The 16,127-nt window shown below is 42.6% G+C and overlaps 2 protein-coding genes across 2 annotated transcripts in view; both read left to right on the top strand.

Annotated features, from left to right (window-relative positions):
* LOC136179479 (interferon-induced protein with tetratricopeptide repeats 1-like) overlaps positions 1–16,127 on the top strand; it is an 83,569-nt gene that overhangs the window by 34,689 nt on the left and 32,753 nt on the right. The window lies entirely within an intron of this gene.
* Positions 1,097–9,115, top strand: LOC136179477 (interferon-induced protein with tetratricopeptide repeats 1-like). Its single transcript, XM_065956313.1, has 2 exons — positions 1,097–1,155; positions 7,253–9,115. Exons 1-2 carry the CDS (start codon positions 1,097–1,099, stop codon positions 8,550–8,552), a joined length of 1,359 nt encoding a protein of 452 aa, XP_065812385.1. The 3' UTR covers positions 8,553–9,115.

The following is a 16,127-nucleotide window of genomic DNA, read 5'->3' as shown; positions in this document are numbered from 1 at the left end:
GAAACCCCATAGTCACTCCGAGCTGCATCATTACCAGTGACGTCATCATTGTCTTACGTTTAGCAGCTTTACTTTTGTCTCCAAATTGTTTGTAACCTTACAAACCGATCTATGTAGCCATTTATCCACGACCTATAGTTGTCATGGTAACAGTTGAATAAACAAACTAGACAACGGGCTGCAGACACTCAGGCTCCATCAAAATCTGGTAATATTACTGTACCTTTTGAGTCTGCGTGGTTCCTCATCTTCTCACAGCGTCTCTGCCGGCTTCCTCACCCTTTGTTTGTCAACAAATGCACATGGTGTCAGAGGGGGAGGCGTGACCGTTTTTATGACACTGCAGTTGCACTCAGAGACCTCCTGATGGCGCCAAAGTGCACCAAAACTGACAACATATTGAGACTTTAAGTTTTAATTCTTAAGAAAGGAAAGGAAAGTCACATAACATCCTGCTGATAAGGAAAGTGTCACGCCTCTATCACAGACAATTAAAGCTGCTGCTGCACATCACGTCATCCAGACTAGAGAGCTGAAGCTGGAGCGACTGTAACCAGAGAGCACCATCAAGAGGAAACATCTGCTCGACTAAGTCATCTTCAGAAAACGACTGAGAGGAAGAAACAGTAGAAAGATGAGGTGAGTATCTGACTTGCATACGAATGTTTACATGTTTTTAATTTATTAATTCCAAACCCTTTCCTTTTAGTCTTTTTCTTCCCCTTTAGCTTCATTATTTTAGTGTTTCATAAATTTACTTTTCTCACTTTGTTGCTTTTGTGACTTTTTGTTTGTCTGGGGTAAAATAATAATAATACATTTTATTTATAAGTTTCAATTTCAAGACACTGTACATTTGTTAAAAAGACAGAAGGATCAGAACAGTAAGGACAGACTAACAGACACTGCAACATTACACACAAATCATAAATAAAACAACATGAAGGTGCAGCGACAGATTAACAGATCACACATCACAATCATAGATTAAAAGATTATTTGGAGAGGTGAATTTTGATTAGTGATTTGAATGTAGAAGGGTCAGTGCAGTGTTGAATGTGTGTAGGGAGTGAGTTTCCAGAGGGAGGGGGCAGCTATGGAGAAGGCTCTGTCCCCCCGGGTTCGTCGCTTGGTTCCAAGTGGGGGAGACAGGAGGTTGGCTTTTAAAGAATGGAGGCTGCGTGCAGGAGTGTGAGGGTGAACTGTGAGATAGGAGGGGACCTGGTGGTTAAGGGCTTTATGTGTAAGGAGCAGGATTTTGAATCGGATACGGTACGAGACAGGGACCCAGTGGAGATATATAGGACAGGGGTGAGGGGTTTACTGGATCGGGTGTGGGTGAGACGGGGTGCAGCACAGTTCTGGATGTATTGGAGTTTATTAAGGACTTTGGATGATCATTTTTAGAAACAGAAGGGTATCAAGTGTATCACATTAAGCTAATATTAATAAAAACAAGTTAAAGATGGATTTTGATAAACTGTTGTCTGTCGGTGAGGTAGGATTTTAACCAGGAAAGAGCAGTGCCAGTGAAGTTGAGTGAGTGTTCTATGCTGGATAGAAGCACCGCATTCAAGCAAGGTCAGTTCACCCCTCTGCTCAAAAAACCCACACTAAACCCAGCCCAGGTTGAAAACTACAGACCGCTTTCTCTTCTGCCCTTTCTGTCAAAAATACTTGAGCGCACAGTCTTTAAGCAAGTCTCTGAGTTCCTGTCCAGAAACGATCTTTTTGACCCAAATCAGTCACGCTTTAAGCGGGGCCACTCTACTGAAACTGCACTACTGTCAGTAACAGAATCGTCAGTCCTCAGTTCTATTACTGCTAGACCTGTCTGCTGCCTTTGACACAGTCAACCATCAAATCCTCCTATCCACGCTCTCTGAACTTGGCATCTCAGGATCTGCCCTCTGCTGGTTCGTGTCCTACCTCTCTGGGCGATCCTATAGAGCAGGGGTGTCCAAACTTTTTTTCTTGCAGGCCAAAATTGTCGTGTTAGAAACGCTCGCGGGCCACAGGTTTTTTTCTTACCCTTTTAAATATAGTTGAAAAAATAGTAAGGCTTTGTAGATCAGAATCAAAAGAAACCCTTTCATAAAAGGGAATCAAATATTTTGATTTCTTCGTTCTACTTTATTAGTTTTTTTCTCAGAGCCTGTAACATGGTTCATTTAGCTCAGGTCATTAAATGGTTAAACAACAGTCCGCTTGTTTGCAAAAACTTTGCATATGTTTTTTTTTCATAGTTTACAAAAAAATGTGGAAAATAGTAAAATCTGTAGATTTAAAACAACAACATACATGTTACTGAACATTTTCTGTTTTAGGAATATTGTTCAGCACTTGTTAACATGAAAAATAAGATAACGTGCCAATCTTAATCAATAAAATCTTCTGATTCTTCATTTGAAGTCACGGGTCAAATGGCCCTCGGGCCGCACTTTGGACACCCCTGCTATAGAGTGTCGTGGAAGGGAGAAGTGTCCAAAGCGCACAGCTTATCCACAGGGGTACCTCAAGGGTCAGTGCTTGGTCCCCTTCTCTTCTCCATATACACAAGCTCAATTGGTTCAATAATCCGCTCTCATGGCTTCTCATACCACTGCTATGCTGACGATACCCAGCTCTTCCTGTCATTCCCACCAGACGATGTTACAGTCTCTGCAAGAATCTCATCATGCCTTGCTGATATCTCTAAATGGATGAATGAACAGCACCTTCAACTCAATCTTTCAGAGACTGAGCTCCTTATCATCCCAGCCAGTCCCTCTATGCAACCACAGATCAATATCCAGCTTGGAACAACCAAACTCATGCCCACAAAGTCTGCCCGGAACCTGGGTTTCATGATCGATGACCAGCTAACTTTAAAGGTTCATGTAGCTTCGATTGCCCGGTCATGTCGATTTGCCCTGTACAACATCAGGAAGATCAGACCTTACCTGTCAGAACACGCTACACAGCTCCTGGTACAGGTTCTTGTGATATCACGCATCGATTATTGCAACTCTCTACTGGCAGGTCTTCCTACATGCACTATCAAACCTCTGCAAATGATACAAAATGCAGCAGCACGACTGGTCTTCAACCTTCCCAAAAGAGCACATGTCACTCCGCTGTTCATCTCCTTACACTGGCTCCCAGTTACTGCTCGCATCAAATTTAAAACTCTGCTGCTCGCTTACAAAACAGCCACAAAAACGTCTCCTCCTTACTTTAACTCTCTCATCCAGGTCTACGCTCCCTCCCGCCCACTACGCTCTGCCAATAAAAGGCGTCTGATCCAACCTTCACAACAGGGTCCTAAGTCTCTGACTAGACTCTTCTCCTCTGTCGCCCCCCGGTGGTGGAATAAACTTCCAAACTCCATTTGAACTGCAGAGTCCCTCTGCACCTTTAAGAAAAAGCTAAAGACCCAGCTCTTTCATGAATACCTACTAACTTAATGATGATGGTTTCGATATCATTGATGATGACGGTTGTGACGATTGTTTTTGTTTGATAACGATGACTTATAAGATGGTTTCTATACTGATTAGAGCTCCCAAGAACTGCCGTCAATGTTGTGCTTTGCCTCTGGTCACTTCCTGTCAGCACCTGTGTGTCCAATCAGACTCAAAGCTGATCGTTTGCTCTTACTGACATTGTTCCCTTTTTTCTAGATCCTTGCTTATGTTGTACTTACTCTCTGATGTACGTCGCTTTGGATAAAAGCGTCTGTTAAGTGAATTGTAGAATTTTAGAATTGTAGAATACTGTGGCTGATGGTGTCAGGGGCTGCAGTGAAGAGGTGGATTGTGTAATGGAAAATGGATTTTGCTGATGTGTTAAAATAAAACTGTGACAGTTGCTGAAATATCGCTGTTCAGATTGCACCATGCCCATATCCTGTTTACCCTCTGAGGCCTCTGCGTAAACCTGCAGCCATGCTTTGAAGGAGGGGGGTTGTGAAGATTTCCATGAGAGAAGGATCTTCCTGCGGGCAATCAAAGAGGCAAAAGCAATAACATTGTCCTGAGTGGTCGAGGTGACAAGGTCGTCAGGAGACCTCCCGAAAATAGCTATATGCAGGGATGGATTGATGTTTAGACCTAAAATGTCGGAGATGGGTTTAAGGAAGGATTGCCAATAATTAACTAATTTATTATTCCTTTTTCCAGAAATCCTTAGAAAGGTTGATTTGTAGTTCGTTTTCCCAATCAGCCTTGATCTTATTTACCGCGGACTCGTTAGTTGTGAACAGGAGGTCATAAAGGTAGGAAACCTGACTTTTGGGCAAGACTCTTGCCTTGAGTGCCAGATCAATGCCACTGGGGTTTGGGACTTGAGGGAATGCCGGTGAGTGGGTCCTAGCAAAATTACGGAGCTGAAAATACCGAAAAAGGTCGGAGCTATTTAAATTGAATGCAGAACGTAATTGTTCGAAACTGGCAAAAACATCATTAACGTATAAGTCACCCAGACAGCGCAGGCCATTCCAATCCTAGCTGGTATAAAAAGATGATTATTACAGATGGGCGTTGCTTTAGGGAGGGAAGGAGAGCAGGAGTCAGCCTCTAATCAGCACCAGCTGCACTGGGGTGAGATAAACCAAAGTATAATTTTGTGAACATTGGCTGCCAAATAGTAGCTGATAAAATTGGGTAGCCCAAGCCCTCCCACTGACCTGCTCCTCTGGAGTAAAGTTTTACCTGTTCTCGCAAATAAAAGAAGAAATAATGTTGTTTATAGATTTAATAAAGGATATATTCCTTATAATTATATCCCCCCCCCCCCCCCCCCCCTTTTGATCCCTTTGAACCCTCAGACCAACTTTAAAGCAACTGATAACGGCTCAATGCGAACAACAGTGAGGAGAGCGGACAGCCTTGCCTAGTGCTGCGAAAAAGAGGAAATGGTTCTGAACACTGTGTGTTTGTACACACAGATGCGTAGGGGGAGGAGCAGAGTAGCTTAATCCAGGAGATGAAGCTGGCACTAAAACCGAACTGTTGCAAAGTTAAAAAGAGATAAGCCCACTCCACCCTGTTAAAGGCCTTCTCTGCTTCGAGAGATATTACAGCTTCAGGTTCCGTAGAAGAGGACGGGGTGTGAATGATACCGAGAAGCCTTCTGACATTAGAAAAAGAGTGCCTCCCCTTTATGAATCCTGTCTGATCTTCTGAGATTACTGTGGGCATAATAGACTCCAGGCGACGGGCTAGGACCTTAGCTAGAATTTTAACGTCAACAGAAAGGAGTGAAATTGGGCGATAGGATGCACAGCTTGCTGTGTCCTTGTCTTTCTTGTGAATGAGAGATATAGAAGCTTGCATGAGTGTGGGTGGCAAGGTGGCATGATTGGTTAAACATTTCAAGTAGGAGTGGAGCAAGCAGGTCAGAAAACCGTTTGAAAAACTCTACAGGATACCCGTCTGGGCCCGTTGAATTGCCAATGGGCATTGAGCAAATGGCCTCTTTGATTTCAGGAAGTGTGTCTGACTGTCATTAAGCAAAACTTTCGGTAACATTAATTTATCAAAGGAATTACATAATAGACTTTCATCGTTAGGGGACTTGGAGGTATACAGTTTAGAATAAAATGACCTAATTAAGTCGTTTATCTTATCTGGGTCAGAGGTTAGACAGCCTGACTCGTCTCGTGTCTGGGTGATCTGGTTGGAAGCCAATCTGGCCTTTAGTTGGTGGGCCAGAAGGCGACCCGCCTTGTCAGCATGTTCGTACATAGACCCACGAGAACGGAGGAGGAGACATTCAGCTTCTGTAGTGAGAAGAAGGTCAAGCTCTGTATGGAGTCCTAGCCTTTCTTTGTACAAGTCAGGTGTTTGGGAAGTCGACAGTAAAACATCAAGGTTAGCTATAGATTTTTCTAATTCCCTCTGATCGTTGGAATAACAATTTATTCTATGATGATTTATCTAATTGTTTCTCTAACTTAGGCAAAACAATGGACACCCAACTCTCCCACAGGGAATCGTACAAAGGGGCAGAGGGGAGGCGGAAAAACGGATACATAATACTAACCAAAGAAGAAGAAAACACAGGAAGAAGGGGCTGCAGACTACAAAATAAGACAAAACAGACAATTGCCAGTTACTTTTGAGTAATTATAAAAACATAAACGGTCATCCACCAGCATATTTGACCCTGTTACTCAGACGGCCCAGTGTGTGCAGGTCAGACCACCACAGCAGTCACAATCTACCCATCTGTCAGACCACCGACAAACAAACAACGTCTTTTAACCGTTTAAAGGTTTACTGAACTCTCCTGATCATAATAATTCATCAAACTGAGTCCCAACGGTTTAAATCCAATAAAAGATTTAATCCAAACACATTAGATCCACATTAGGAGCAAAGTGTACCAATCCAACCCTAAAGGTTGGAGCGAGACAAATCGCAGTCCGTTGATTGGTTAAAAGAACCGCCACTTTCCGTCTGACAGCAGTAATAAAGGACAAACAGAAAACGTGCCATGTTTAAATATCCTTGGAGGTGCAGACCACTGACCGGACCGCTAGGTGGAAATGAGGTTTTTGACTTGTGAGCCATTCTGTTGTCACTGTGCAGAATGTGGTTTGACATTATGCTGCTGCAATAAACAAGGCCTTCCCAGAAAAGAGGTTTTCTATTTGGCAGCATATGTTGCTCCAAAACCTTTATGTATGGTTCAGCATTCATGGAGCCTTGACAGATGTGCAGTTTACCCATGCACCCCTATACCATCACAGGTGCTGTTTTTTTTATCTGAGCGCTGATAACAAGCCAGATGGTCCCTCTCCTCTTTAGCCCCGGAGGATGCAGCGTCCATTTTTTCTAAAAAGATTTCAAATTGTGAATTGTCAGAACTCAGGACAGTGTTCCACTTCGACTTAGTCCATTTTAAACGACCTCAGGCCCAAGGAAATCCAGCAATGTTTCTGGATCTGGTTTATATACAGCTTGCTCTCTGTATGGTAGAGTTTCAGCTAACGTTGTGAATCCAGAGATGAGCTGTGTTCACAGACTATGTCTCCTGGAGGTGTTCCTGAGCCCATGCAGTGATGTCCACCAAATAATTTAGTCGGTTTTTTATTTATCTGAGAAGTTTACTTAATTATCTGACTATATAATAGGGTAATAAAAGTGATTGACAGCTCAGGTTTAGAAGAGTAGAGGAGAAATTGCGAGACGAGACATAACAAACAAGAACACAAGAATCAAAAATAGCTGCTGATGTGTTTAAATGTTTGTTTTTTATTCTCCATCAGTGCTGCTCAGAGTCAAACCACACTGGAGTCCCTGCAGTGCCACTTCACCTGGGACCTGGACCGCAGCAGGCCGAAACTTTTACTTCTGAAAGACAAAATGGAGGACTTCAGCACAGAGAAGGGAAATAGATGGCTGGGCCACATTTACAACCTGTGGGGGTTCATTCAGTATAAACTGGGGTTAAATGAAGAGGCTAACAGTTTGTTCCAGAAGGCTGCAGAGACCCTCAACAAGCTGAGAGACGCAGATGAGGGTCCTTGGTTAGTGGTGAACTACGGGAACCTGGCCTGGCTGCACCACCACCTGGGAGAGCTAGAGGAGAGTCAGGCTTACCTGTCAAAGGTTGTTGCCCTGATGGAAAAATACCCATCTCCATCCCAGGACGACCTCCATCCAGAGATCTGCGCTGAAAAGGCCTGGACCCTGATGTTCTTCGGAGAGGACATGATTCTGGTTGTTGATTACTACGAGAAAGCTGCCAGGATGCAGGCGGACATGATGGATTGGAACACCAGCTATGTCATATGGTTAAAGAACGCCCAAAACTTCAGTGACCCAATGCTGGACCCTGACCTCTTGGAGAAAATGAGACAAGCCAAGGAACGGGATCCAGAGAACTTGTACCTCGCTGCACTCTACCTTGACCAACGTGCTGATGAAGGAGAAAACATTCGAGATGAAGTCCGTGAGTTGGCTGGAAATGTGAGCACTCTGTGCTGCAGTAGCAGTGGCATGTGGGCCTTACTAAACCTTTACATAAAATACATATCAGTTGATGAGGCCGTTGATTTGGCAGAGGAAGTTCTGAAAGAACATCCAGATGTGCATTATCTGAAGAGATTAGTTGCGTTCTGCTACAGATGGAGGATCGTTTATAAAAGGAGAGATTACCCTGATCCAGAACAAAGCATGATGGACAGAGCAATCGCTCTCCACGAGGAGCTGCTCTCTCTTTACCCTCACACTCCACTCAAAAAGGAAATTGACCTCGCAATTATCTATGCAATGTCACGTCACAGCAAGGCCAAAGCTGAGCAGATATTTCAGAAACTGCTCGAAAATGAACCTGCAGAACCTTCAGACAAACAGATGCTTTACAACAAATATGCACATCATTTATTCTTTCATCAAAATGACTCCCACAGGTCGATACAGTATCACATGAAGGCAGCAGCAATACCAGAAAAATCTTCCTTCCGTGAGAACAGCATCAGAATCTTGGAGAGGAATAAACAAAGACGCATAATGTGCAGAGAAATTGAGGAGTTTTTCGGAAACCTGCAAGAGCCAAGGCAGTAAAGATAGGGAGGCAAATTTAGGGGGAACAATTTTGTCCAAGCAAAAGAAAACAACAACTAATTTAAAAGAATCCTGGAGAAGAATGAAAAACAGGAGGGGGCCAATTCTGCCAGGGCGTCCAAAAAATAAGGATAAAAACTAACTAAAAACTAATTTCTTGTCATTCAAAACTATTTGAATTAAATTAAAGGAAGGTTTATTTTTATTATTGTAACAGCCGACCTGCGGGGGTACTCAGACTTTGGAAGGTCCCCTCACAGGGGTCAAATAAATGACCAGTTAAAAATGAAACACAGAAACACATTTAAAGAGAAAAGGTGCCAAGGTTTATTAAATTAACTAACATAAAATTCATGAGTCACCATAAGATAATTGGCGCATATTTCAATGTCTTACAGGCGGAAGTATGGCTTTGAGTATTTTGATGCTTTACTGAGGAGGAATTCAGTGTCACACTTCTACAGCAAGGGAGTAAAAAGACTCCTTGTCACACAATATCACTGCAACTTAATCACACTATGTATAAGCATGCAATATCACTGCAACTTCAACTATAATCACACTATGTATGAGCATGCAATATCACTGCAACTTCAGCTATAATCACACTATGTATGAGCATGCAATATCACTGCAACTTCAACTATAATCACACTATGTATAAGCATGCAATATCACTGCAACTTCAACTATAATCACACTATGTATGAGCATGCAATATCACTGCAACTTCAACTATAATCACATTATGTATGAGCATGCAATATCACTGCAACTTCAACTATAATCACATTATGTATGAGCATGCAATATCACTGCAACTTCAACTATAATCACATTATGTATGAGCATGCAATATCACTGCAACTTCAACTATAATCACACTATGTATAAGCATGCAATATCACTGCAACTTCAACTATAATCACATTATGTATGAGCATGCAATATCACTGCAACTTCAACTATAATCACATTATGTATGAGCATGCAATATCACTGCAACTTCAACTATAATCACATTATGTATAAGCATGCAATATCACTGCAACTGCCCTCGCAACCAAAATTACCTTGACCCTCCCTGATGGTCCGCCCTGACGCTGTGCTGGGGAAATGGTGATAATTAAAACAAACAAGACGAAAAACAAAAAATAAACTAGTCAGCCTACTGAGGCAACCCCATAGATCTGTTGCCTCAAATACTGGCTCATAATGCCAGGCGGACTAGAAACAAAATACCGAAACAAAAATCAACACCGAAGAAAACAAACAAAACCCACACAGTAAGAGCAGCAGAGGAAATCTGCCAGGCTCCCTGAAACAAAGAAAATAGAAGCATTAGTTGGTCACATTAATACATTTCCCTAATCCCAAAATAAACATAATACAAAAACATATCCTCAACATCAATTACACAGTGGCCATAGCTTTATTAGACAAAAAAATACATATCGCTGTGCGTACCTGGTGTGCTGGGCCCAAACCTTCCCAGCAACCCCCTGCCAAGTACAACGCCCGGCAACTTTGCTAAAAATGGAGGACAGGGCATAAGTACACGACTTTATAACCATTTAAGTAAAACTAAATTAAAACCACATTCAAAACTTGTCTCACCGATCGCCAGCTCCGCTACACACCAGAGACACTCACTTGGCGATCAGCCCCTGAAGTCACACCTGATGTGTCCGAACGTTCTGACCAAATGACAACTGGAAACATTATAGTTCTGGTATTAATACCTTCTCTTTATAAAACTTGAAACACAAAACAAAACAAAGCATGTTTCCTTACCAGTTTTCCCAGACGCAAACAAACAAAACAGCCAGCATGGATGAGGGTGTACACCGTCCCTCTCCTTCCGGGTGGGAACAAAAACACTGCCTCTCTGTTCCTACCCCCCCTTTATACCCTCATGGAGAATAGCAGCGTCTCAGGTGCCACCAGTTACAATCATTTTCTTAATTATTAGTATTTTTGGGCTTTTATGCATTTATTTAGAGATAGGACAGTGGATAGAGTTAGAAACAGGGGATAGAAAGAGAGAGAATTGGGAACGACTTACTAATCAGTGTTTCCCCTAGGTTTACAGCGTTGGGGGGTGAGGACAAGCAGAAATGCCGACACGGCGACACAACGACACAAACACTTGAAGGAATCTTGGTGTTCATGTGTTACTTTTAATGACAGCTGTCCTTTTCTGTCGGAAAGGTATCCTTAAATGACTTCTTTCCCTGATTTCCAACTCTATCCACTATCCTATCCCTACAATAAAGGCCCAAAAAGCCCAAAAATAAATCTTAAAAAAAAAAAAAATATATATATATATATATATATATATATATATATATATATATATATATATTTTTTTTTTTTTTTTTACTTGACCTTCAGGGGGGGCGGGAGGGGCCGTAATATAATGGTAGGGTAAACACTGCTAATTCAGGACGGAGTTCCCTTCATGACATCACAAAGGGCAGTAACTCCTCCCCCAGGTGGGTGACACTCCCACAGCTAGGTGTTTGTTCTGCCCTCTGAGTCTGCCTTCTCACTGTAAACAATAGGACATGGAACGAGAAAGACCGCTTCCCCAAAGAGTCAACAATAAAGAGCCTATAATCTTTATTCTAGGAGTACACCCAAGCCCTTCCAGAGAGGGGGCGTGGTCAGACACAGCTCATTTACATATTTAAAGGTACAGACACAGAAACAGCCTGTTCTGAGCAGGGCTGAAATAGAGGGGTTTATAGGCATGATCAAATACAGGATCAGAGTGGATTTAGAACAAGAAACTTCACACACATGTTTTGAGGAGCTCTGAGAATTATTTAAACTGGTTGAAGAGGAGGAGGATATGTGACCTTTAATTCTTACACCCTAGCTCCTGGTAGGTGTGACGTCCTTTGTAAATACACAGTTGTCATGGTGAATACTTAATGAAGAAATGTGTGAATTGTGATTATCATGTATTTTGCTTCTGTTGTGTTTTTTCAATGCTGTATTTTCAGTTTTTAGAATTAATGGATTTTATAAGAATGTGCTTCGCTTTGGATATTTAAAGTCCTCATTGTTCATGTGAAAATGTATTTGCTGTGTGACCTGAAAATTATATATTAAGATGCTCCTGTTTGCTCAAGCTGTGTTTAAGCTTTATACCAATAAATGAACAGTGTGCACACCAAGAAATTGTCTTGAAGTTGTTTGTTTCAGTGGTTTCACCTTCTTCAGTTCTAAACTATCGGGAGGACGGAGCTAGAAATGTAAGCCTCGTCAGATCATAAGCGTCCTAATTCTGCTAAAGCCTATCACACTAAACGATTTTATCATTACATTTAAAGAGACACACACACCAAAACGGAGCATTCTGAGAGAGCTGGTTTATACAGGATCACAAACATGACATGAATAACAATGTTCACATCCAGCACAAAGATTACATAGAAAACAAATACTAATTTCTAACATCAAATTCAAAGTCAAAGTCAACTTTATTGTCAATTTCAAAATATGCCAGACATACAGTGGAATCGAAACTTCGTTTGTCTCCGTCCCGCGGTGCAATACAACCAAAATAAGGTAAAATAGATCAAATAAAATGAGGTAATCTTAAGATAAATAATATTTACAGTAATACATTCTAAATTGTGCAAAAGGTACAAAATGGTAAATAAAATAAATAAAATAAAATAAAATTGAAAGAAAAAGTAAACTTGTGCAATATGTGCAATGTGCAGTAAACTGAGTGTACTTTTGAATAGTTAGCTTCAGAGTTATTAGTCCAGAGTTCTTGGTGGCATACGGGAGGGGGTTTCAACGTCCAGTGTTCGTGGGGGCAGAGGGGAGAGAAGGAAGAGAAGGGAGAGAGTTAAGCTTCCTGACAGCTTGGTGGAAGAAGCTGTTTCTCAGTCTGGTGGAGCCGGCCCGCAGGCTGCGGTACCGTCTCCCCGATGGCAGGAGGCTGAAGAGGCTGTGTGAGGGGTGGGTGGGGTCACGCACAATGCTGGTTGCTTTGTGGGTGAGGCGGGTACCGTAGAGGTCCAGAAGAGAGGGGAGTGGGACATCGATAATCCGTTCAGCAGCCTTCACTGTGCGCTGCAGGGTCTTGCGGTTGGCAGCAGTGCAGCTCCCAAGCCACACAGTGATGCAGCTGGTCAGGATGCTCTCGATGGTGCCTCTGTAGAAGGAGCACATGATGGATGGGGGGGCTCGTGCTCTCTTCAGCTTGCGGAGGAAGTAGAGGCGCTGCTGGGACTTCTTGGCCAGTGATGTGGTGTTGGTTGTCCAGGAGAGATCCTCACTGATGTGAACCCCCAGGAACTTGGTGCTGCTCACTCTCTCCACAGCAGCACCGTCGATGGTCAGTGGGGGTTTAGGAGTGGGGACTCTCCGGAAGTCGACAACAACCTCCTTGGTCTTGTCGACGTTCAGGAAGAGGTTGTTGACTCTGCACTACGTGGCCAGTTGGCTGACCTCCATCCAGTAGTGTGTCTCATTGTTGTTGGAGATGAGACCAACCACTGTTGTGTCAACGGCGAACTTCACAATGTGGTTTCTGCTGAAGGATGGAGCGCAGTCGTGGGTCAGCAGTGTGAAGAACAGGGGGCTGAGCACACAACCCTGGGGGGCCCCAGTGCTCATCACGGTGGTTTTTGATGTGTTGCCGCCGACCCGCACTGTCTGAGGCCTCTCGCTGAGGAAGTCCAGCAGCCAGTCGCACAGGGAAGTGCTGAGCCCCAGCTGGTCCAGTTTGCTGATCAGCTGCTGAGGGATGATGGTGTTGAATGCTGAACTGAAGTCTATGAACAGCATTCTGACGTATAAGTTTTTGGTGTCCAGGTGGGTGAGGGCTGGGTGAAGAGCAGAACAGATGGCATCCTCGGTGGATCTGTTACCTTGGTATGCAAACTGGCCATGACTAACCTTTCAAAGCACTTCATGACGATAGGGGTCAGTGCAACATAATATAATATATTCCTTTTAATTATTAGAGTAAATAATTTGGCAGAAATATTTGAGTTCAACAAACATAACTGGAAGAAATTAGCTCTTTAGACAGATTAACAACTTCACATACACTTTACTGCCTGGCTTTACAAGTAGCACAGGCGCCATCTGCGGGTAAACTAAGAGTATTACAAGATGGCGTCCATAAACTGATTCATCATCATGTTGCAGAGTACGGTGAATTTATAATCTGCCGCTCTCCTCTCCGAACACACGCATGCTGGCAAACTGATCATGTATGTATGAGTATTTTATTCAGCCATTATACACATACAATCATTTTTAAACAATACAGACAGTTCAAACAGAGTCAACAGTCATGTGTTATGTAGCGACTGAAAAGGAAAAGGCAGAAGCAAAAAGCTAGAGATGCTTACGTCATCAACACGCAGGAGGAGCGTGAGCAATTAACAGGAAGGCCACCTACTGTCTGAGCCTTTTATACACTTATTGTGTCAGGAAGAATAAGAACATTTCACAGCAGCACATGTTCTGATCATGTGTGTCTTGGCACAGTGAAAGACTAACCATCAATCATGGCATGGATGAACCACTTGTCGCTCCAAACGAGCAACAGCAGAAGAGCAGTTCAAGTTATGTTGGTAGGAAATTTGTGTAATGTAGCACCAAACCCAAACTTTTATTTTGTATGCTCATGCTGAAATGCAAAAATAAAGTGATTAAAGTTTCAAGTAACCATTAGAAAACCACTCAGTACTGGGTAGATATTGAGTACTTCTTCATCACATGTTGTAGAGTAGTGAATTATTATTTAACGGATAATGAAAGCTGGATAAACCACACAAATCTACCTGTTAACTAATGGTTACCTAGAGCCCTTTTCACATATGCACTCTGGATTATATCTAGTGGTTAGTTTCCCATTCGTCTCCCAGTAAGTATGCAAAATGTGTGTACCTTATTGTGAAGTGTTACCCATGTATATTGTGATTTGTTGTATCTCTCCTGTTGATTTTCCATAACACACATTGTCTATATGCTGCATTCCTGTACTGACTCCATCCCACTCCGGGCTCCGGCTCATCATTGATGGTGAATTGAAGTTTTGGGCTGAATCCTGGAATAAAAGGAAAACCGATGTTGAAAAACAAAAACCTCATACTCTGTCAGTGTAACAGGTTGATATTGACAGCATAACTTTCCCCAAAACACTTGTTTTTCATTGTATATCTTCTTTTGAGTTATACATTATTCTCCTGCCTGTTTATTTTGGAGTCTGTGTGTGTGTGCCCCAAGACCAGTAGGGGCCCCTCAGGGCTCACAAATGTAAACCAAAGCAGTGCCCCAAAATGACAGTAGGAAACCTCCCTAAGGGGGCCCCATCTGACAGCACTCACTGTTGTTGCCCTGCTAAGTGTCACATCCACTATTGCTTTGAAAACCAAAATTTGTTTCTGAAAGTCAACAAAGTAAAATGAAGAGGAATAATCCCCAACAGACTCTAGAATTACCACAGTGTGAGTGATGATGGAGGAATGTGGTCAGAGCCGTTGACAGATTGGTCGGAGGTAAGTTAATGATGATTCACACTCCGTCGATATTGGATTTAGTTGTTTAGATGTAATCAAACTGTGGTTTTCAGTTACTGATCATATTCGATTCATCCCGTATCAGTTCTGCGGAGTTTTGAATAATATTCATAAAGTTATTCATTAGTCGTGAATGTTAACGGCTAATGTACTGAATGTTAAGCTAGCGTCTCGCGCAATAGGAAACCCCATAGTCACTCCGAGCTGCATCATTACCGGTGACGTCATCATTGTCTCACGTTTAGCAGCTTCACTTTTGTCTCCAAATTGTTTGTAACTTTACAAACCGATCTATGTAGCCATTTATCCACGACCTATAGTTGTCATGGTAACAGTTGAATAAACAAACTAGACAACGGGCTGCAGACACTCAGGCTCCATCAAAATCTAGTAATATTACTGTACCTTTTGAGTCTGCGCGGTTCCTCATCTTCTCACAGCGTCTCTGCCGGCTTCCTCACCCTTTGTTTGTCAACAAATGCACGTGGTGTCAGAGGGGGAGGCGTGACCGTTTTTATGACACTGCAGTTGCACTCAGAGACCTCCTGATGGCGCCAAAGCGCATCAAAACTGACAACATTCAATGCTCTAAATCTCACGCATTGGGAGTGAGAGACACACATTTCAACCTGTTCACACGCTCACACGCCACACCTTGTATTTCTCACGCATAAATTACCAGGATAACGCCCACCAAGTTGCGCCGCTATTTTTTTAACAGTGAAACAGATATGAATCAAGTGGGTTTCCCATAGAGATCAGAAGGAGCTTGCCACGCACCAGTTAATAAAAAAAAATATATATATATAGCTACCCCAACAACCAATCAATAAATAGCATTGCTGTATCCGGGTAAGATTTAGATATTCCCGCTACAACAACGCTACATTCTGGTTACAAAGAAGACGCTCGCACTTTGATTCAGACGCTCGCTGAAGTACAGACTGATCGACGTGGGAGAGGACCGTTATATTTACAGTCTATGGAGAAGAGGACCATATGGTATTAATACAGTAAGTCA

Source organism: Labrus bergylta, chromosome 6 (assembly GCF_963930695.1).
Source record: "Labrus bergylta chromosome 6, fLabBer1.1, whole genome shotgun sequence".
Lineage (NCBI taxonomy): Eukaryota > Metazoa > Chordata > Actinopteri > Labriformes > Labridae > Labrus > Labrus bergylta.
This window is presented reverse-complemented; position numbering and strand designations above follow the sequence as displayed.